This window comes from Pelobates fuscus, chromosome 6 (genome assembly GCF_036172605.1).
Source record: "Pelobates fuscus isolate aPelFus1 chromosome 6, aPelFus1.pri, whole genome shotgun sequence".
Classification (NCBI taxonomy): Eukaryota; Metazoa; Chordata; class Amphibia; order Anura; family Pelobatidae; genus Pelobates; species Pelobates fuscus.
In genome coordinates this window covers 78,976,797-79,000,558 of record NC_086322.1, presented here as the reverse complement: position 1 = coordinate 79,000,558, position 23,762 = coordinate 78,976,797, and the positions used below count along the sequence as shown (strand labels likewise).

Genomic DNA, 23,762 nt, shown 5'->3' with positions numbered 1-23,762 from the left:
AAACTAGCAGCCCGAATTTGACTGCTATTTATACTGCATACCTTCCTCAATTTCCCTTTACCTCTGTACTAGCTCCATCTGGAGCCTCTGTTTACTCGGTATCTACTACCATTTTTGTAAGAGGTATTTATGGCTGGGAATTGGGGATTCATACTCATTTCCGTATAGGATCAACAGGGAGAGAGGTCTCTTTAAATTTAAAACTAGCAGTCCGAATTTGACTGCTATTAATACGGCATACTCTCCTCAATCTCCCTTTACCCCTGTACTAGCCCTATTTGGAGCCTCTGTTTACTCTGTATCTACTACTATTTCTATAGGAGGTATTTATGGTTGGGACTTGGGGATTTATACTCATCTCCTTATAGCACACTATATTAAAGCTGATAATTAGGGGTGAGTTGCTTGTTGCCATATGGCATAATGTATCCCTACCTATACATACCCTTCTATTGACAGGCATAGAACTCTAGTATCACCTATATATACTTTATTTCGATTTTTGCATTTAGCAGCATTTTATGTATATACTTCATTTTGTTATTTAGCAGCAATTTTTTCTGTCCATGGGTCTATAGTGATACCCTTAGTGGTCCACAGTCACACCTGTAACCTACAGCCAGCATTGCAATTCTAGACACTACCGCTATAGTTATTTCCAGAGATGCGGTTAGTTTCAATTGATCTCTTGAACCTGACCACATTTATCTTTTTCGTTGTTTGATGTTGTATATATGGGGTTATGCCCCTTCTTGAGACATCTGGAGTCTCAAATTGGTACACTAGTCTCTGAGTAAACACTTGGCATTACTTCCTCGGGCTACCCGGGGGTGTCTGCACAGGTGTACACCCAGAGATATTGAACTTTTTGTTCTTTGTTTTTTTATATATATATACATACAAGAAATCAGAAGGCACACTATTACAGCTACAATGTATATTTTACTTCCTTTATTCAAAAAAATAAAACACACAATACACCAAATAAATGGACAAAGCAAAAAGGCAAGACACTTTATACAAAAGTAATTGCCACAATTCAACAAGCCTCTTGTAACAACATATTACATGTTCATGTGCTCCCATATTTATCTTAACAGCAAGCTGAAATAGGATGTTTTTTATTGAGACTCTCTCCTCCAATCATCATGATGATTCAGCCAACAGTCAATATAACAAATAGCTTTAAGGCAGCCTGCCAGTCTGTAAATAGTGAGGTTACCTGTTTTAGCTTGCAGTCATATCTATAATTTTTCAGGGACTTAGGCTTCATATAATTGTGCCCTTGCATTACTTGATGATGGAGTAATATCTATTAATGTTTCCAAATATCCCGTGGCTCAGAGTCAAAATGTACATTAGTTTCTAACTGGATGGCATGTAAGAGAGTGATCCTAGGATCACCTGTTATAATATGTTTTGTTTTCTCACATTTCTTTAACAAAAAAACATGATTTTAAAAGCTGCCCCCATGTCATTGAGATAATGACCTTATATTCCTCCCACTAGATTATCAGGAATGGATTTATTCCCCCCCCCCCCCCCCGCCCATCTTCCACTTCCTGCACCCATGAACAGGTGTATGTTGCTGATATCTATCTTGTTCTATATCTTCAAAACGTGTAGGTTGTAATTCTTTAATTACAGTTCAAATGACAGTAAGACGACTCTTGTCTATAGCTATCTGGCATCGGAGATAAGCATTGGAAAAGTAATAGATACACATGATCATGCAACTGCATTGATTCTTTGAATGGCAGCTAATTAGAGAGAGTATTGATTAGTTTGGTACAAATTACTAAACCTTTTTTTTCTAAAGTTTATATTATTTACACTAAGTCTTAGATCTATTCATTATGCAAACGTAAGCTTGAAGAGGAAATGTTTAATGCAGGTGCATAGTTTATGCAGCATGATCATAAATCTTAAAAAAAAAAAAACAGTAACAGATTTATAGAAAGTGCACATATAAGCAATATATTATGCAAAAAGAATTGTCAGCAATATATCAGAATATGTAGACTTAGTATGACCAAAACGCTCTACGAATTTCATCATCAAATTTTATATTCAACAGAATGTATTATTGTAATGGTGTTGGTTTATAATGCTGTTAGTATTTACTATATGTGTTTGTAAGGCTAATATCTTAAGTCTAATACAGATCCCTAAACTCTAACCTTAAGCATGAGGGAGATTGTTCACCATGCCGAAAGTTTGAAGGACCACTAAAGTCATGCAGATAATTTCATCTCAATAAAGTGGTTTGGGTGCAGTGGCCTTTAGTTGTGACCTCACAATGTGAAACATTGCAGGTTTTAGCCTTCAATCCACCTCTAGTGGCTGTCTTCCTTAGAGTCACTAGAGGCACTTCTGCTGCACCAACTGTGTAACTTGATGCAGAAGCTAATAGAAAAGCATTGAATTAAATGCTTTACTATTTTAAGCATTTGGATGCGCAAGTTGCACTAACCATGCTCTTCTATGAGAAGCATTGGATGGGACACCACAGAGAGTGCCGGACAGCATCGTGGGAGGTCCCACATTGGAATAAACTTAAGTAGGAAGCTTTTTGGTTTTTTTTTTACTCCAACGGGGGAAAGGGATGCCTTAAACAAACTTGCAAATAGGGCACTATAGCGTTAAGAACATAGGTTGACTTGCCAGCTGAGCCTTCTTCATCCATTTGATTATGCCCTGCTAGCTTCATAACAAATAATTTGAAAACGAAGTTAGTGCATGGAGGTCAGACTCATGTCTCTCACCTGATCTTAGACCACAAATCTCCTAATTCTCAGCCATTCTATGGCTAGCCTCCTGTACTATCAAAGAACTGGATTAAGTAAGTAAAGATGCTTCATATCTAGTAGGGATTAACCAGAAAATCCTGCTAAATGTGATTTTCTAGCCACTATATTTGGCAAATATATGTTTAGCAGTTTAATAAACATTATACTCCAAATGATATGACTTTAGAACAGCTATACGCTGTTTAGATAATTTCACTATAACTGGTATCAGTAAGTAAGCAACTGGTCTCAAATATAGCAGTTAAGTGTATAACTGTTGACATTGGCAGTTGGTATGAGAACAGCCAAACAAGTCTACTAGATATCAACACATTGGGAATTATGGTGTCATATCTCTCAACTCCTGTGTCCTGTGAATTGTGCCGTTGGTGGCAGGAGGAGGAGAAACGGGGTTGGCCAATGAATCAATTGCATTATTCGCACCATTTTAAAGGAGGTGGGTCTGTCCAAAGGTTTTGTAGGTCAGCATGGCGTGAATGCAACATCCAGGCCAGCTCACTGAGGGCACTGTTTCAGTACAGGGTGCTAAATGCCTAAGCATAGCACAAGTGTGCCTAATGATGTCAGAATGATGGGACAGGACCTCCTCCTATACACTTTTGAAGAAGGGCTGTGGGTGAATTATTTTTTATGTATCATAGAGTTTGGGCATGGAGTAGAGGGCATGTTACTTGCATTATTTCCACACTTAAATCCCTACTAAACTGTCTAAAAGAACACTACAACTTGATGTAGTTGTTAGGATGCCGGGAGTGTCCTGTCTCCCTTCTATTTTAAAATAGTTTGACTAATTATCAGGTGCCACTCCCCTCCTTCTCTACTAACAACAGAGAGTCTCAGTGTAGTGCAGGGCAAGCTCTTGCTGATCACTCTCAGCCAATGAGCTAAGCCCTGCTTGGACAGGCTTAATTCAGATAAAGAGCATCCAACTGTTCATAGGAAACAGTGGAAGCTGGGAGATGCACCTGCGGATTGAGGCAAGCTACACCTCTGGTTATGTCTCCAGAAAATCATACACGACTATAAACACCATGGCACATGTTATGGCATCATTTTATGATCTCAAAGATTGATGGAAGTTATTTAAAGTGTTCTTAAAGGGATAAAATTAAAGAAAATAACAAATTCGGGAAAAACACATTTAGAGAATATGATAAGTTTAAAACCAGAAGGCAGAAGAAAACCAAACTGAGACACTCGCAAAAGTCAAACATGTTGCAACGTACAAAAACACTTTTAGGGTTACACCAACCTAAAACCATTTTTTTCAGAAAACACTGATTTTGGTTAAAGTGGTTCACCCAGGAGAAATAAATGAATAAATTAATGCTAAAAATCTGTTCTATCGCCAAGTCCAAGATTACCTTGCTGCTTGATCCTCCTTACCTGACATCACCCCCATTGCTGGAGGGGGAAGGAGGATAGGGAAAATCGACTGGGGCAAGGACAGGGTCAGCACAGAGGGGAGAGGGTATGTGAGCTGCTATTGGTTGCCTGGCGCCAGCAAGTTGTGTGTACTGGCATTGGATGACAATTTTTCACGGAACTGACATTAGCCAGCGTGGAACTTTGTCCCAGCGGACCCCAAATAGCTGTAGTTGTTATGGTGCTTGGAGTATTCTAATAACAGTGTTTTTATTATAAATGTGATGCCAGCGGTAATTACAGGAGTAGATTGAAGCTTCTGTAGACATTATTTTGTTTATTATGATTTATTTATAAAGGGTGCTTGAACTCTTATCCTTCAACCATGTTTCTATAAATCATTATTTTTTTTAATTTTTCTAAATAATACATTTTATGTATTTCATGTCCAAACACACCCTAGTAATATGCTTCAACGTCCAATCACAGTAGACCTAATCTATGAGTATCTTTTACCTCTAATTCCCCTATCCTTCTGATCACAACTTACTGACCCACTCAACCAAATCACCTAAATCTGAACTCATAAATAAAAGACCATTTTAAATCAGATCAAACAGTTTTTGCTGTGTCAATGATTTTTCTATTCTCATTAAACAAAGCTCTCTTACAAGCAAAATTTCTCAAATCACCACTGTATGTTGAGGCCATTTCAGTTGGCTTAATGTACTCAGGGACTGGTATGTAGACAAAAGCAGGCAAATGGAACACCTGCCACACACAACCACACAGAAAATTACTCATCTCGAATTCAAATCGAAGCATCCAAAACTTCAAAATGATCAAAATGAAAAATAGATACTTTCAGGTTTATTTATTAAATAATTAATAATTATGGGGAATTCAGAGTAAATTTCAAATTCAAGGCCAAAATAGAAGCACAGTTTATGTAGAGAATGTTTGCTTATTTTGGCCTTAAATTTGAAATTCACTTTGCTTCCCTGAGAATTCTCAATTTAAATATACACTATTGGCCCCCAGACCACTTCAGTTTATAAAAGTGGTCTGGGTACAGTGTCCCAGGACCATTAACCCTGCAAAGTTTGGTGGCTTAAATCCACCTTTAGTGCCTTTTCAGTAACTGTTTTGTCTCTCTTCCTTGGCCCCAAGTCACCATACATCCCTGCAAGAAGGCCTTTTAATTTTAATCGGCTCTACTCACCCACCCACCCTGGTTTCTTCTAACTATATAGCATGCTCTTCCAGCTGTTTGGAACCATAGCCAATTACCTCCTCATTCCCTTCACATGCTATCAGCTGCTGCAGTTATACTATTAACTCTCTCTGCTATCACATACAAATCCCTCTGCTACCTCTTGTCTCATCTCCCCCGTTTAACCTTTAGATTGTAAGCTCACGGGCAGGGTCCTCTACCTGTTGTAACAGTCTGTTCTCATTGTGTTTGTCTTTTTCCCAATTGTACAGAGCTGCAGAATTTGTTGGCGCTTTATAAATGCCAGTAATAATAATAATAATAGTGATCAGGGGATTTTCACACATTTCGTTCATGCTTTCAACTGGTCACATGTAAAAACTGAAATGTAATTATTTGTCGTATAATAAAGTCCTCAGCAGATTCTTTGATCACTTAAGAATATGATTCCATTAGACTTAATTTACTAAAAGCTGTAACTCAGCAGACTGCAGGTGCATGCCAGGAGAACTGGCTGTGCATAAATCATAGTGACTGCCCAGTGTTAATTCACCAGAGCACCATCACACTGAACACTTTATCAAAGAGCTCACACACGAAAACCCTCAGACTATTCTCCCCTCCCCATCTCATGGCTCTTGATGCTTACAGCAGTGATTTTTAAATGATAGAAGAATAAAGGAATCTTCTTTATACTTATTTTCAGGTGGAGGTATCTTTTTTTTCGTGTCCCAGTTTTGGGGATTCGACTAGTTATCTGAAGCAATACATATGTAGGAGAAGACCTCATGCTGTGCTTCTCTGGAACTAAATATACTTAGCTATAGGAACAAAAAATGATTTGAATTTAGCTTGAACCTGCCATCTTATTTTGATTTATCTATAAATACTATCCTTGCTCCAATTTTAGACAATTTGCTAAATGACCTTCATTGAAAAACGATGTATAATCAAAAGCACAATGAACTATCGTCAATGTAAAACCATTAAAATATATTGCAGTATTTTAGAACAAATGATATTATTTACATAAATGTGTTAAATAACGTAATTTATTCTGCAACCATTTTTTCCTTATGATTGTTCTGGATGTAAGTTAATTAGAAATATATAGGGCAATTAGGCCCTAGTGAAACTAGTTTCTGCAGCCCACTGGATTACCTCATTATTCTCATTATTTTTTCACTGTAAGTTTCATGAGCTGCAATTTATGGATAATTGTATATACACCAAGGTAATTCCAAGAAAGGGCTGAGCTGTACATAGGGAGCACTGAGAGATCACCTCTTTCTATGACACATCCTTCCAAACCAACTTACCTACAACTTCATAACTATATATATATATATATATATTTATATATATATATATATATTATCTATCTATATATATAATCTATCTATCTATCTATCTATCTATCTATCTATCTCTACCTCTCTCTATCTATTCTTTACTAATATGTTTCACGTTATTGTCTGTGTAAATATATCCAGTAGACATGTGCATTTTGTTTCGTTCTGAATGTATATTCGGACAAATTTCGTGTAATTTGGACATTCAAATGCTTATGAATGTCTGAAGTGCCGAAGTTCTGAATTTCCGAAGTGCCGAACCGAATTGCTGAAGTTCCAAAATACCTGGAATTTCTGAAAAGTGGCAAAACAAGAGAGAGGGAGGGAAAATTATGTGAATGATGACAGGAATTTTGACCAATAAGCTAATTTCTGGCGCTGGGAGCTCTACAGATGTGTAAGTGGTTGTGGTGGCAGTCTGGGCACTGGGAATCCTATAATTGTGTATGTTGTTGAGGTACTAGTCCTGGCAAAGGGAGCCCACTGCCCATTACCCTAATGGGCAGGGGGCTCTTGGTGCTCGAACTTCCACCACAACCACTTATACATCTTTATGTGAAATTAATGTCATGCAATTCGGACATTCGGATGCTTACGAAGTTCTGAATTGCTGAAGTTCCGAATTACCGAAGTTCCGAATTACCGAAGTTCCAAATTGCTGAAGTTCCGAATTGCTGAAATTTGGTAGTTCGGAAGTGCCGAACCAAACCAAATGCAATTGGTCCGAATTGCCGAAGCAGACACATTTTTTTTACTTACCCGAATTTCCAAACCGAACCTAACCAAATTTTTTGCCCTTGCACATCCCTAATATCCAGATTTTTAAACAATAAGCACATTTGAGGATGGGTCTCATAACATTCTATTAAAATATCTTGTGTGTTCTTTACCCACTGCACAGAATAGATTGTTGCCTCATTAGTGAATGAGTAATAAAGGTACCTGAAACTCCATTCCGTAATTCTCTCTGCAGAACTCTCGCAACTTGGGGTATACTTGCTCTCTTAATGAATTTCTTTCTGCTTCAGTATCTGTGAAAAACACAGAAATACATCTCTATCAGCACAAGATAAAACAAAAAAGTTTTAGCAACTTGCATGACATAATGCATGTCTTCAGTGAATTGAATGCATATACATTCATTATGTACTAGCAATGCATTAAGCTCTCAGCATAATTAATGCTTCTTCTGAACCCTCTATGGACATTCTATTTTTATGATTCACACCTAGGCACATTGCACATTACAATCACTTTCAGTGCATATGATGTGAGATGTTGGAAATATCGCTTGTACCTCTGGCATGAAAGTTACAGTGCAATCTGGGACACATTGTGCCTAAAGTGATATACAATATTAAGTTTCTAAATTGACTACAAGGCAAGTTTTATTTGCTTAAGAAGAACAATCAAAAATACCTGAACATCAAAAAAGTAAGCAGCACTTATTATGAAGCCAGTTTTCAGCCTGCCCATGATTTGTATGTCCCTTTAAACAACTAATTAAAGCTATGTGACATGCCCATATAGTCATGTGACTGGCATTGGACATTATAGTTGATATGTTGATAGTTATGCATGTTCTGTGATAAAATGTTGTAGTCAGTTTAAAGTTAATGTAGTGTTAGTATAGTATTTTGCTGCATTTTTTTAATTTGGACTCACTGAAGGGCAATTCCTGACACCCACACATGGCATGTTTATATGAATAATCTTGTGCTCATTAACGCATATCCCCAACATTGACATACCAAGAAGCGGGTCACCTGTGTGACCACCTCCTGCCGGTCACTCCAATTTAGTGCCCCCCGGGTCGGTGCGCCCTAAGGCAGCGCTTGTGTCGGTGGTGTCACCCTCCCCTTTCCCCCCCCCCCCGAGAAGCACCCTGGTGCAGTCCGCACCTCCCTTGTGACGCCACAGTGTGTTATTAAAATCATGTTTTGATAAGATTCTAAAGAAATATGTTTACTATATATATTAACAAGTTGAGTTCTAGTTTACAATACACATTACTGAAATGTATCAGCCATTTTGATTAGAGATTCTTGGTACATTAGAAATAATAAAAAAGACTCTATTAACTTTTCACTGCAAACTCACTCTCCACAAGACCTTTAACCCCTTAAGGACCAAACTTCTGGAATAAAAGGTAATCATGACATGTCACATATGTCATGTGTACACCCCGAGGACCAAAATTGCAAACACAAACAAACAAACAAACAAACAAACAAAAACAAGTTGTAGGTACAAAAGCATTGGTTTGATGGTGTTTATTTTAGTTGTCCTTCAAAAACCATTCACATACATGACAGCTCTGTCCGTGGAAGTGAAAATTGCTGAACAATATGATAGGATGTGTCCTTTCTTATAATATGACCATTCCCCAGGCAATATAAAAAGATCAATGAATACTTTGTAATGAGAAACTACGAAAGCATACTAACATCTGCTTCTGAAAGTGCTATATTAACTCCTGTGAACTGAGAATGGATTGCTCTTTATGTAGCTTATTGACTTAAATAACCTAAACCACCCTTGTTCCCATGGTAACACACCTTGAGGAAGTCCTTAACATATTGACAATAAAACATTGCCGATTTCCTTAACCCCTTAGTGACCAAACTTCTGGAATAAAAGGGAATCATGACATGTCACACATGTCATGTGTCCTTAAGGGGTTAAGGAGTGCCCTCTGTGCTCTTAACTTAAACATTGTATCCAGAAGATTCTTTAACATAACAGAGACAATACAACAAAATTAACCCGATGTCGATGTTAGGACGTGTCATTACATCCTGAATAGCATGGGCATTAACAACGCTAGGACATAAGGGCATGTCTTAATATTGCTGCCGGTAAAGCCCACCGCCTAAATTATACTTGCCTCGCCAGATCTGATTGGAGGGATTGCCTGACAACAGAGGCAGTCAATCCCGCCAATCCAAGTCATCAGACACCACAATCACATAAATCGATTCGGCTGGATTGCATGATTGACTGCCTGGGTTGCAGGCAGATCCCCCAACATATAATTAATAAAACAAGCAAATTCTATATAACTAACGCATATCACACACGTAAAATTAAATTATATATATATATATATATATATTATATCAAACAATTTTACACTCCAGCTATCCCTTGAAGTGTTGCCTGGTGCTCGGCTGCACAATGAATAGATGAATGAAAAGAGCCAGCACTCTAGGTCTTGTAAAAAACTTCTCAGGTTTATTCCAACAGTCAGTCAACGTTTCAGTTCTATCAGAACTTTCTTCAGGACATAAATAATTAATGTTCACAATATTGATCATATATAAGGGAAAACTCACTCACCCAGACCTCGATCACCTGTGTGCCGGCGTGTAGCCATCACCACTGCGCATGCGCAATTAAGCTCCGCCCCCTATTGCCATCACTTCCGGGTGCCGTGCCTCCGATCACCTGTGTGTTGACGTGCAGCTATCACCAATGCGCATGCGTGCATGCGCGATTAAGCTCCGCCCCCTATCGTCATCACTTCCAGGTGTCATGTCTCCGTTTCCAAGGTGACCCATATAAACAAACCATCACCTTGTGAGTGAATAAAAACGAGTGGATTAAATGTGCCCAATATATGAAACATTGAAAGAGTCATTGTAGCTAATCCAACTGCTTATAAATCTATATGCCAAGATATATAATAAAGTGCATGATCAGTTTGGCAATTGTGAATTAAAACCTAGCAGGTGATGGTCTATTATTTGAGAGATTTCTTTCTCTTGGAGGTGCTTGTCTTTTATTGGAGGGTGTTCTATCTCTTTTCTTGGAATTATCCTTCCTAACTATATCTGCATAGCTTGTTGGTTGCGTATTTCTAACAGTAAGGAAGAAAGCCGATTGGCTAATTGATGAACAGGCGGATTTTTTGAGCGTATAAAAAACGGAACCGGCAGAATGCAACCCACGGCCAACTGAGGAAGCTGTTTTAAAGCGAAACGCGTCTTGGCAGAGGAGAACGGAACTACTACTGCACTTTAAACTTATATTGACTATTTTTTATTTTCTAGTATTGTGTTTACTCTATATATATACTTTTAACCATAGCTAATAAATTATTTATATTTTACTGCTGCATCCTGCATTTTGTCCGGTAACAGGAAGTGTCACCCCAATTTGACACTAGGCCTACAAACTTAGAGCCAAGGACAAATAGGCTCTAAATAAGGTGAGCAATTTTGCTTTCATTATAAATTCATCTAAAGAAATTATTTTCGAAAATACTACACCCAGAATCCGGTCTCTCTTTTTTCTTATACCCATATGGTGGCAAGACAAAAAGAACTGAAAGAAAAAGAGGGGTTAAGCAATGTAGGTCTGGGTCTTGTGATTCTCACAATATAAAGCTCGTCACTGTAGGATTTATAGTTTTTAAAATACGACCGTTTGAAGATGGCAACCGCAAAAATACTCTGACCTGTGCCAGGCTGCAGCAGCAAGTGATGTCATAGACAGGGCCTTTTGCACCTGCTAATGTTTTTATAACTGTATGTTTTAATGTAACTGTGAAGCACTTTGGGCAACAACGTTGCAATTAAATGTGCTATATAAATAAATAATAACAGTTACTCCGCCCTCTCCAGTTGTAGACTACTGGTGGAGGCAAGAACACTTCACACAATTTCCCCAGAAATTGTAGCTTTTCTAGTTATTAAGTGTTCTTGCATAGCAAAACCACTTAATGTTATCTCACATATATATTATTATTCTTATTATAGCCAAATTTACCACCCTAACTCCTCCCACAGTTTTTACACTACATAGACAAAAATATACCAAAACGTGCGGATTGTTCCCGATTGGTGTGCTATTACTTTGTGGAACGTTTCGCCGAATGGTTCACGGAATATCGTCGTTCTTGTGGCGAAATTTGTTGTAGACTACTGGTGGAGGCAAGAACACTTCACACAATTTCCCCAGAAATTTTAGCTTTTCTAGTATTTATATATAACTATATTATTCTATTAATTATGTATTAGTGGACCTGCCTGACATTTATGACACCTCAGGCAGAAATACCTAAGGATTCAATTTGCATGTCCTATATTTGACCCTGTAACTTTCTGAAACCCCATGAAGCCTGTACATGGGGAGTACTGTTGTACTCATGAGACATCACTGAACACAAATATGAGTGTTTTAGAGCAGTAACACATATCATGACAATGATATCATTCGTGAAATTGCAGTTATTGTGTGAAAAATGCACAAACCAAATATGAACACTAACTTTGGCAGTAGGTTTGTGTGTGACTAAGTAGCTACTAAATAAAATTGGGCATACCCCATTTTGAATACCCTGGGCTGTCTACTTTTGCAAATAGTATGCCTACGATGGGGGTCATTTTCATTCCTGGGCTGCGGTACGGTGTCAAAGACAATGTAAACCCAGCAAACCAATCTGGCAAATTTCAATGTGTAAAAACTGAAATGGGAAAACCCCATATTTGATCTTGTAACTTTCCAAAACACCATGAAATCTGTACATGAGTCCATCGTTGTACTCGTGAGACATCACAGCATACACATATGTGTGCTTTATTGCAGTAAAAGCTAACAGTATTATTCACAGTTAAAATTCCACGCCGAAAATTGCAAATAATAAAATTTCTTAATTTTTCACTTTTTAAAAAAATGTATTCAGTTTAAATAGTGTTCCATATATAAATATTTCATATGAAATAAAAGCCCTAATTTCTCTTGAACAAAATGATATATAATAAGTGTAACTGAGCTTAATATGAAAGAGGTAAATTATGGTTGAACAGACATATAGCTCAAATTCTAGGTTTTATTTTGATTTAGAACATATTAGTGCATCTGTTCTTAAGAGGTTAATTCTGCTCTTAGCATATTGCTTAACAAAAACTGAAAAGAAAGCATAAACAACAACTTTGAAAAAAAAAAAAGAAACTTGGCCACAGATATGGAATATCAAAATCTCACCTATCACCCAGCATCCTTTTATAAACATATCTAATTTGGAATTATTATGCCATGTCCAATATCATCAGCTCTCTTGCTGTATATAGTATTCACTGTCATGTCTCATTCTCTACACAGTATATACAGCTCTTGAAACAAGAACTGCTATTTCCAAAACAACAAGATGTGCCAGAAAAATGTTCTATTGCCAATGGATACACATTCTATTTCCGCATTATTAGAAAAATCTGGATTTGTGTGGAAATATTTGAACTGCAGCAAAGTAAGTTACAGTGTGCATAAAACAAATCACAAAATAAATGCTAGGCAAGGGTATTCAAAATTGCATGTTATATAACTAAACCCTACAAATTCCAGATATTGTGTGTTCACAATTACTTTTCGAACTTAAAGGGTAAACTGCTGACAAAGACATTGAAATTCGTTTATAACTTGTGCTTTTATAAACCATTTTGTTTAAAATTTGTAATATAGATTTAGCAAATTACATCACACTCCAGTTTTGTCCAGGCACGGCCAGGGCACACAATGCAAATGTGGAGGAGAAAGAGAAACATTGTTTTATTTATCCACCCCTCTATATGCTTTCTCTATGTTGCCTGCCAGGTGCAAAGGATAGAGCTTATAACAAAGACAAGAGGTTAAGATGGAGGTGCTCTGTTGCAGGAAAAATATGGATGGATTTCTAAATTGTATTTTAATTTTTACACCTCGTAAATATATATTTGTTAAATATAAGGGATAAGTAAACAAAAAATTAAAAATACTTAGAAGTAACAGTTTTCCTTTAAATGAGTAATGGCACAAATATGAAATTAAAGTACAGCAGAAGACGATTTAATATTTACTTTGTAAAAAAACAAAACAAAAAAAAAAAACCCTACAGAAACATTAAGATTTTTTTAAATTAAATCTGTTAAAAGTGGCATTTTTGTGATGGTTTTGTGATGGTCTCCATGGATATTCTTGCTGCTGGGCATAGTATATGAGTCAGTTTATATTGATGGTAATTTTTTACATTTGCCATTAGTTGCATAAAGCCCCTGTAATTAGGGTGGAATTAAGTAATTAGGATCTATGATAGATAGTTTGGTTGATTAAATAAAACCGAGCAGCATATCTGCTCTTCATGAGAGTGGCTTGTCTCAAATTAGGATAACACGGCTGTTTCTTCATTACTTTAAATAACTCACATATTGACGCACAACATATTTCAACATAAAAAAGGTAACATCATTTTTTTTTTTTCAGAATCTTAAATAACCGGGATTATATATATATATTTTTCAGTTTAATTGCAGTTTAATACATAACAATGTCACCTATAAACAAAATGTGATTGCGGCACTTGTACCCTTGGCAGCTTTTAAATATGTGAGGTCATTGCACTAATCTACATTGTGGCCAGGTGACTACTTGAGCTTTTTCTACAATTTTGAAGTTGTTCCTTGTCAGTAGCTGCAATTGGACAAAATGAACACGAGCAGGCAGCTGCCAGATTCATTCTTAATTCTTTAATAGGATTGGATCACATGGTATCTGGAGCCTACCGTTAAGCAGTCTGAAGCAGAACATACAAATAACGATTTAAATTGAACATGCACTTGTGTCATCAGGGAGGGAAATCAGTGAAAGGCTACATTATGCTATCAAGACAGTAATTACTCAGTCCTTTGCAGATTTCGCTCTCCAAACACAGGAAATCTACAAGGTCGGATTGCATATTTTTAGACAATTTGCAAAACAGCATTTTATTTTTGACATATAACGTGTCCATGGTCTGAAGTTTCAATGTATATTGATGCAAAAATGCATCTATGCAGAAAGACTAAGGATGTGTGAGAATGGAGAGATGTAGTCGTGCACAGCTTTAGTGTATGCTAGTACAAAGGTATATATTCACTGAACCCCATCCCTCATACGTCATTAGCCCAATCCCTCTCCTGTTAATAGCCCACCCAACATCACAAGGTCATTCCCTCCACCATTTTGTTTCCTCTTTTCCAGCTCAATATCACAGGGATGCAAGTCCCATATCACCTTTACCCTCTCTGAAAAAGATCTCACCGGGCACCAGGTCAGTTACTGGTTTGGAGACTCTACTTTATCCTTTACATTGGGATGCATAATGAGGTCAAGCAAATTCAAGGTTCCAGTGCCCTTATCTAACACTGGGTCCTAGGCAACTGTCTGGGGTAACTTTATGGTTAGTCCTTTTCTGCACCCTCTCAATCTCAGTATTATTTATTTTATTAATATGCCTGTTTCCTGGTGTCTAGTAGCTCAAGGCGGCTGAAGAGGTCCGTGTCTCAGCTAGGTCAGATATCTAGTTTCCTAGAAGATGACAGTGTTATAGCAATGAAGAATACTGGATTGTGAAATGACACATGATTACAGAGCCAGGCAATTTAATTTATATTAAACTAATTGAACCACAGTTCTTTGGAGTTAGGATCCATTCAGACAGCAGGGTTTCTGGTCCTAAAGCCTCTAAATACCAGAAACTGCTATAGACTTCCTCTTTCTCGCACAAATTGGTGATCACGGGTACAAGCACTGGATGATATATTGGAAATGTCTCTGGGTGTCCAGACTTCGAGCAATAATTAACATATTTTGACACACCTTTAACATATACCGGTCCCTACCACTTCGACAATTCCATTGTGGAACATAAGAATTCATATGCATTAAACGTTTTAGTCAACAGCTAAACTCTATTTATGTGTCATATCTTTAATTTGTAGAATTAATATGTAGAATTAATATGCCTATATTTTCAAATATTGAACCAAATGTTTTACTGTCAAGGTAAAATCCACAGGCTTTACATGTACTTAGCTCACTGCAGTCAGATCGCCGTAAATGATGGCCTACAGAATGTCAATATTTGTTCTATTCCCAATTACAATATATTGTCCAAAATAAGATTTATTTTTTTTAAATTAAAAAAAAAGTGTTGTTCCAATAAACATAGTTGGAACCCCTCAAACAATAATCTCTGCTGTGTTATCGATGTGATTTTTAAGAAGAAGCTCCTATAATTAGAGCTGGATTAAAGGAAACCTCCAGTGCCAGGAAACCAATCCGTTTTCCTGGCACTGCAGGTTCCTTCTCCCTCCCACCCCCCAAACCCCAGTTGCTGAAGGGGTGAAAAGCCCTTCAGTCACTTACCTGAGGCAGCGACGATGTCCCTCGTCGCTGCCTCCTCCTCCGCGCCGCTCCTCCTACTGACTCCGTCGGCCAGTGGGCGAGACTGATCCCGCCCACCGGCTGAGGAGACCTAATGCGCATGTGCGGCAATGCCACGCATGCGCATTAGCGCTCCCCATAGGAAAGCATTGAAAAATATTTTCAATGCTTTTCTGTGGGGAACTGAGCGACGATGGAGGTCCTCACACAGCGTGATGACGTCCAGCGACGCTCTAGCAAAGAAATTTTTTGCTATAAATCAGGAAGTTCCCTCTAGTGGCTGTCTTATAATAAACTGCAATAATTACACTTGCAGGGTTAAGAGTAGTGGGAGTTGGCACCCAGACCACTCCAATGGGCAGAAGTGGTCTGGGTGCCTGGAGTGTCCCTTTAAATGTCAGGTAGGTACAATATTCACAGGTGTCCCCTGTTCCCTAACCCCAAAATAAGACAGAAAAGTTAGAACAATACATTTTTTAGATGGACATAGGAGGACAAACAACATTTTCATATTTGACTGTATATGTATAAATGTATATATGTGCATATTTTGGCTCTGATGGTAATGTATTGCGCTTGAATCTATGAGTATAGTGAGTTTGTGCAGCAGTGTAAATGCATGCATGTTTAAAGATAATGTTAGAAGTGGTTAGGGTAAAAGGGGGTGTAAGGTTAGAGAGTGGTTAATGTTAGAGTTATAATACATAATACATAGGGTGTTAAGTGTTCAGATGATTAACAACCTGAGAGTGGTTCAGTGTTGGATCTAGGGGGGAGGGGACAATGGGGCAATTAACCCCCCCCCCCTCTCTTGCCCTCCTCTGTGGGTCCATGCAGGGCTGGCACTATCCAACCGCTGACAGTGCTGCGTGCCTTCACGAACTTTGTGCTGGGCAGTCAGCGGGGAGAAAGAGAGGATACCCAAGAGCTCTAATCTGCAGCTCTGTCGGGTCTCCTCTCGCGAGCTCAAAACGTTGCGGTTACCAACGAGTTCTTGTGAGAGTGAACTCTAGCCCTGGAGCAGTAGGCTAGAGTTCATTCTAATCACTTAAACCGCCAGGGATTCTCCACAGGGCCACCAGGGCTTCACAATCAATATCTCCACTCCCTGGGCAAAGGTAAGAAGTGAGGGGGATATAAACCATATATATTTTAATAAAATAACAAAACATGTTGTTTTAATCACTCCCCTCCCCAACACACAATACACATTTACACAATGCCCCACACACAAAGCCTTGTTGCTAGTTGCATACTCATGCACAATAACATATTAAAAGTGAAGAACGCTCCCATAGGACTTCAAAATGAACAAGATCACTTCATTTTTGTTTAGTTGTGCAACCGCATATATTTACCATTTCAGTCCCATTACTAAAATGTCCTTAATAGGCCAAAGTAGTTGTACTGAAACAATTACATGCAAATGTACGTCTAGTTAAAAAAAATAAAGGCACTCTTTTGTTTATTTTGAAGCCCTATATGCGTTCTTTCGTTGGAGTAAGAGTTTTCAATTTCAAGTTATTTTTTCACACTCTATATCAGCACACTATGCTGGCGCGCCGCATTATTGGGCTGGTATAGAATTTTTTTCCAGGGCTGCTTTTAGTTCCTAGTCCGGCCCTGTTTCCGTGCTTATACTTTCTTTAATTTCAAGCCAAAGATGCATTTTTGTCTTTTATGTTGTGTCCCTTTAATTTACAATAACATACACGAACAACTGTTTATTTTGTTTTAACAGTGATCAGGATTAATTTTGAATTTGGTTTCCTAACACAAGTCAGGATGTGACAGAAAGAAAACCTTTATTTAGATACAAAGCACATACTGTTGCATTTCACAGTCTTTAAGGATATTTTTTAAAGAGAAGTTTACTGAACTGGAAATAAGCAATGACGTCTGTGACCTACATATACTGAAGGCAAGTGTGTGTCCTAGTGATGTGCAAGGAAGAGATAGGTTGGGATTTGCCATCCAAATGTAATCTTTGTTTTACTGCTAATCAGATAGTATGAGCCTAAAATGTTAGTACTGTGTAGTCACACACACTGGGGTTTATTCCCTACACTAGGAATGGGGGAGAATTGAAAAGGAAATAGCTGATGCTAGGCCAAAGTAGCAGGAGTAGAAAAAATATCCAATACAATTATTTTACAAGTTTAGCTTTCTTTTTTTGGACTAATATTTGAGGTTCCCTTGTTGATTTTTTAATAGGATAAAATAAAAAAAAATGTTCTGCCTCAAATAGTTTTTTTATACAGGCACTCCTCACTTACCGACCAGATTTCATCATGGCATACCTCCTTCATATTAAGACAATTCAGGATATTCAAAATGGGGTATGTTCAGTCTTTTATTAGTAGCCACTAAGTCACAAACCCTGGCCGTATTATTTTTGCATTTTTCAACGGCACTATTACTGAAGATATCATTGTCATGATATGTTTTACCGCTCTGAAATACTCATATTTGTGTTCAGCAATGTCACACGAGCAAAACAACCTAGTGTAATGTGGCCAGGTTGTAGTTTTAAATAATAAGAGCAAGTGAAGAGACCAAAAACTACTGCAAATCCCGAGAAGACACAGTCTTTCAAGAACAACAATTTTTGAAATTTCTGCAATTTGAAAATCTGCTGTGAGAGCACATAATTAAAATGCTGGGATTCTGAATGTAAAATAGTTATTTCAAATGATGCTATAAGCCGTACACAAGGTATCAACAGTAGCAATTATAATGCCCAAAAAAGTGGCTGCTTGTTCATCTTTATTCCATCTCTCCTTCCACTAAACTATTTAACAGTTTGTGTTTTAGCTTTCAGGATTTGGGCTGCATGCCTGAGAAAACATTATGTCTAAAAATACTTATGTAGAAAATTCTTCTCTCTAAGGTGCCAAAAAAAAAAAAAAAAAAAAAAACTTAATGCACACAATGTGTGTGGTTCATTAAACATTCAACATTTTTACTCCTGTTTCACTACACTTATTTTTTGGGGGCAATAATGGTAACAGAGCATATCACTGTTTAAGATGAACTTGTCATCTGCAGGTATGTGGATATTGAGGTCACCAATAGGTAGGCTATATAATTTAATATATACAATAAATTAAACATATGCATTATGCTAGCACGCGATCCAATGTTTAAACTCTAAATTATTTAACCCCTTAAGGACACAGATTCAGTTTGCTTGTTTTAGACTTAAACACACCAGCAATGTTGGCATTTTTGCTATGTTTGTGTTCAACAACAATTTCCATCTTTTTGATTTATTAAACCAACCGTATTTACCATTTTTTAAAGGACAAAAAGGCTTTAACTTGATGTGACATAGACAGAGTTATAAAGTCACATTCATTGTAAAAAATGAAAACACATTTTTTCACAGTTTTAGTAATATTAATGTTCACATAATTAGTGCAGCTTAAGAGACATGAAGCTTTTGGCATTTTTTCAAACCTCCAAAACGTCAAATAGTATGTAGTAAACATTTATAAACTTACTATAAACTTGCTCAGAGAGCACTGTTGAGCACGCCTCTCAACTATGGGAGTTTATTTGGCCTCCCTCCTTCCTTACACACCCATCTTAGTTCCAGGTTAGTCTACTAATGACATGAACAGGGCATCATTGTGCAACAGCAGGAGAGAGAAACCTAACACGGATCACTCTTCTCTTTCTTTCCCTGTCAGAATGTTGCAAGGCGGAGAAACATGTAGAAATCTGTCAGGCAAACAAGATGCACCTTTCCATCATTCCTAGTGTTGCTTAGATCAGTGTCCCCCTTGGAGTGTGTGTGGAAAGCATAAGCAAAAAGAAGCAGGTAAATCTGGGGGAAAAAAATCATATTTACCTGCTTTTTCAGCTTAAAGAATGAGACAACTGTCTCATTCAAAACTAAAGCTTCAGTGGTCTCAAAGTGATGCACGTCCCTTTAAGAAAAGTAATTTGAAATAAATGTATTTATTTTGTCTTGACTTACAAAGTAAATCATATGTATAGGATTTCAGTTTATTTTTGGTACAGGTGACAAAATACAAAGTGTAAAATGCCATAAAAAGTGCTACATAAGAGTCCTGACCATCTAAATATTTAGTTCGAATTTTGAAAGATGTATTTGATGTTTCATTTTGGGGAATTATAACAGTTTGACAGTTCAGATTATTCCACAAAGGTCTACCATTTTTGAAAGTAGACACTCCAGTTTATCTCATATGGTGTATATTGTGCCCTAACATGCCACCATTCTTTTCACCAGTTTATGTCATAATTTGTGGTAAAATGGTTCTTGTGCATTTTTACATGTACATTACATTTTCAGTGTAAAACAATACCCGCAATGTATGCCTTTGCCGCTATTCTATGAAGTTGCAGTGCCATAAAACATGACTATTCCAGCTTTTACTATTAGAATTTTGATAGACAAGTTTGATGTGTCTATGTTTAATTTTGGGACATTGCAGTAGTTTCACAGTACACATCACCCCATAAATGCATACCATTTGCCAAAAGTAGACACCATATTGCCTTATTGCACGGCCATTTTTGCACCACTCTCTTTCAAAGTTAATGGTACTTTATTTTCATGTCTTTTTACATGCATGTTGCCGTTTAGAGGTATATTTTATAAATGTGGCATGTGCTACTGTAATTAATATCTAAGTTGTGCTCATCTATATCTCCTTACTACAGAATGACCTATTTACATACCATTATCAAGTTTTTGTGAAAATGCTAAATTAATAACATGCTGAGTGCAGGCCTAAACAAAATGGCCCTGATTGAAGTGGGTTGCCTATTTATAGCTCTCTGGTCTGGCTCGCCCGCCCTCTCCCCCTCCGATGGGTGTGGCCTCTCTTAACATTGATATGGGCAGCACCGATGGCAGCCTTCCTCTCTTTTTCTTTCTTCCTCCTCTATTCTTCCTCTTTTATCTTTATCTCCTGTATGCTTTCTCTTACTGTTGTTTTCTGTTAATTTCCACCATATGATAAATGTCCTGCAGTTGTTTTCTTTGAGCGAGATTTCACAGTATGATATTAAAGGGTGCTGTTCTTATATCCGTTCTGATATCCTTTCTTTTAATAACTAGAAAAATACCTTGCGGTTTGTGTACAAGGGTTTGCTCTGGGGTATATCTCGAAACAACTGTACTATTGATTATTGAAGTTATGCTTTTACTTAATGTCATGTATGTTCTCATCTATTGTGATTACCTCAAAACGCTGGCTCTATGATACCTGTATTTTTGTACTGTCAGCTGAAAATAAATAATGTAAAATTAAAAAAAATAGCCGTATGGTGCATTATGGGACATTTTAGTAGCTTACAAATTTAAATTACTCCATAAATACAAACCATTTACAAATGAGAACACCATGGGTATTTTTACATAATACATTTTGAGCTTCTTTATTGAGGTGGCAATTTTATACATTTAAAAAAAAAAAGTTTATGATATTCATTTTTTTTTCTTTAATCATTTTTTTGTAAATTCTTTATTTTTGCAGTGCCAAGATTAATGTACAGGTTGGTATAGACATAGGACCAAGATAAAAGAGTAATAAAATGCTTATATAACTACATTATGCATAATCAACGCACTCTTTGGTGCCCGGGGGAGGGGGGGGGACAGGCCAGCAAAAGGATTCTGCAAGGGTCCAGGCCTTCATGGACTGGGAGAGCGGCCACCTCTCCGGCCCGACATGTACGCTAGGCCTCACTTTATCCTTTGAGGATTTTGCTGGCAGTCTTGGTTCACAAACACTCCTGGGTATACTGTCCGGTTCAGTATGTGAGCAGGGTCTTCTTTAATGCTAAATATCCCCATTTATAGTGCTGTGGATTATGTTGGCGTTATATAAAAAAATGCTACTAATACATCCTTGAGATGGTGTTACTTCATTAAAATATAGTGATCTCACTAGATCTGGTATCCAGTATGTTGCTCAATTCACTTGTAAATGTATAAAATTCACTCTATTATCAAATGAAAATTGGAATATTGGCCAATTACTTCTCCATATTATCCTAGGTTGTTGTGATTTTTGACACAGTATATATTAAAATAGCTTGCAAATAAGTGGTTTACATTCGGACTTTCTCTCAGTACATAGCTGTAAAGAAGTCTTATTGAATGATCGAGCCCAGTGCCACTCATAAGGTTTAATTATTTATGCAGAAGATGATAAGAAAATACAGCCAACATTTGCAAGATCGTTAGATAATACGCACACTTTGGATTGTTGCCAGGCCATTGTTTCATTAAAAATGCAAGACAAATGGCACAGGATGGTGATATTGTATGTCAATTCTAAGTGTTATGCTTATTGTAAACATCCTTTCTCTATGATTATCAATCTTAAATCAAACACAGTTTAAACTCAAATGATAAACGCAGAGAAACTCACAGATGTGGTTACTCACTTTGCCTGTTTACAATGTAACATAACATACATGTTTTTTTCTTTTAATGTAGGTGCAGGTATTCTTCAATTCCACTCAGTTATAAAATTATTTTATTTACAAAGCAAGTTTAATCTTGCATACCTCCCAAGCGTCCCTATTTAATAGGGACAGGTTTTATTTTGCACTCAAATCCCTCTGTCCCTCTTTTCTATCCTAATGTCCCTCTTTTCTAGGAGCTCCGTATTGTTGTTGTGTCTGAGTGTATAACAAAGCTCCACATCAATAATACTCACAGTAATGTGACTTTAAACTTCAATAAATGTGTTTAGAAATCAGTCTGTGAAAATAAGATACATTTTAGCTGCATACATTTTTATTAGTAAGTCAATTATAATTTCTCATAACAGCTCTTCTGTGGTCACACCTCCACTCACATTCCTAAAATTAAAGTGTCCCTCTTTTTCCATCTGAAAGTTGTGAAGCATGATATTTTATATCTTCAATTTCAGTTGATAACTCTGATACATGGGAACTTTGATCTGTCTATTTCCATAAATCTGCAAGGACCAGAAGGAGGATTACCACTTTTCATGTAAATTGACCGGACCCTATCCAGAAGAAATGGTGGCTACTCATACATTTTGGACATATTTATTGTTTGTGTAGAGCTGATATACTACCATTCCTACCTGCACCAGACACCCAATCAATCATGTTTACAGGTATACCGCACATTCACTGAGAGTGGTATGGCCATTGTCTATCACTCTCCAACAGCCAGCCATTCTATATATCTGCAGTATCTGATAAGTAGAATTTTTATGAAACAGTGTAATATATGTCATGATATCAGGTGAGTGGCAGTGTTTGACATTATATGTTCTTAGTCTCCATAGCAACAATGTTCTATAGGCTGACTAAGCATCATGGTGGTTCACAAACACCTCACGTGTCAAGGTTACCCATCACTGCTCAGTAAAGGGATACAATTAGCCAATTACTGAGTCATGACATTACCTATTGCAAAGATTTGTGCTATACTCACTGTCTGGTTTATATGGAGATTCATCAAAGACTGATCTTGATGGGCTTGAGTCTTTTTTTCCAGCCTATAAAATTATGTTAGAGGTAGCCTGCATTATTGCAGTGCTTTTAGCTTTCTGCATTGCGTTGTCGATGTTAACAAAAAATGTTTTAAGTAAAATTCTAATGATCCATTTTTTAATCTTGTCAATTTATATAATTGCTCTATATAGATAACTATTGCATTTTCCATTTTCTATTTTGAGTATTGGGCATTTTTTAATATTAAACTGAGTGCTATTTCTACTAAATTACCTATAAATATTCATGATCCTATTATTGATCCATTTTCCTGTAATATATTTTTGTATTATTGGATAGGTTTAGTGATGAACAGAATTGTATCTATAC

The 23,762-nt window shown here is 37.1% G+C and overlaps 1 protein-coding gene across 1 annotated transcript in view; it reads right to left on the bottom strand.

Moving 5' to 3' along the window:
* The window catches only part of NWD2 (NACHT and WD repeat domain containing 2), a 183,206-nt gene that overhangs the window by 86,848 nt on the left and 72,596 nt on the right, over positions 1-23,762 (bottom strand). Inside the window, exon 2 of the mRNA XM_063457862.1 lies at positions 7,683-7,771. Within this exon, the coding sequence (XP_063313932.1) occupies positions 7,683-7,771 (89 nt within the window). The remainder of the gene's footprint in view (positions 1-7,682; positions 7,772-23,762) is intronic.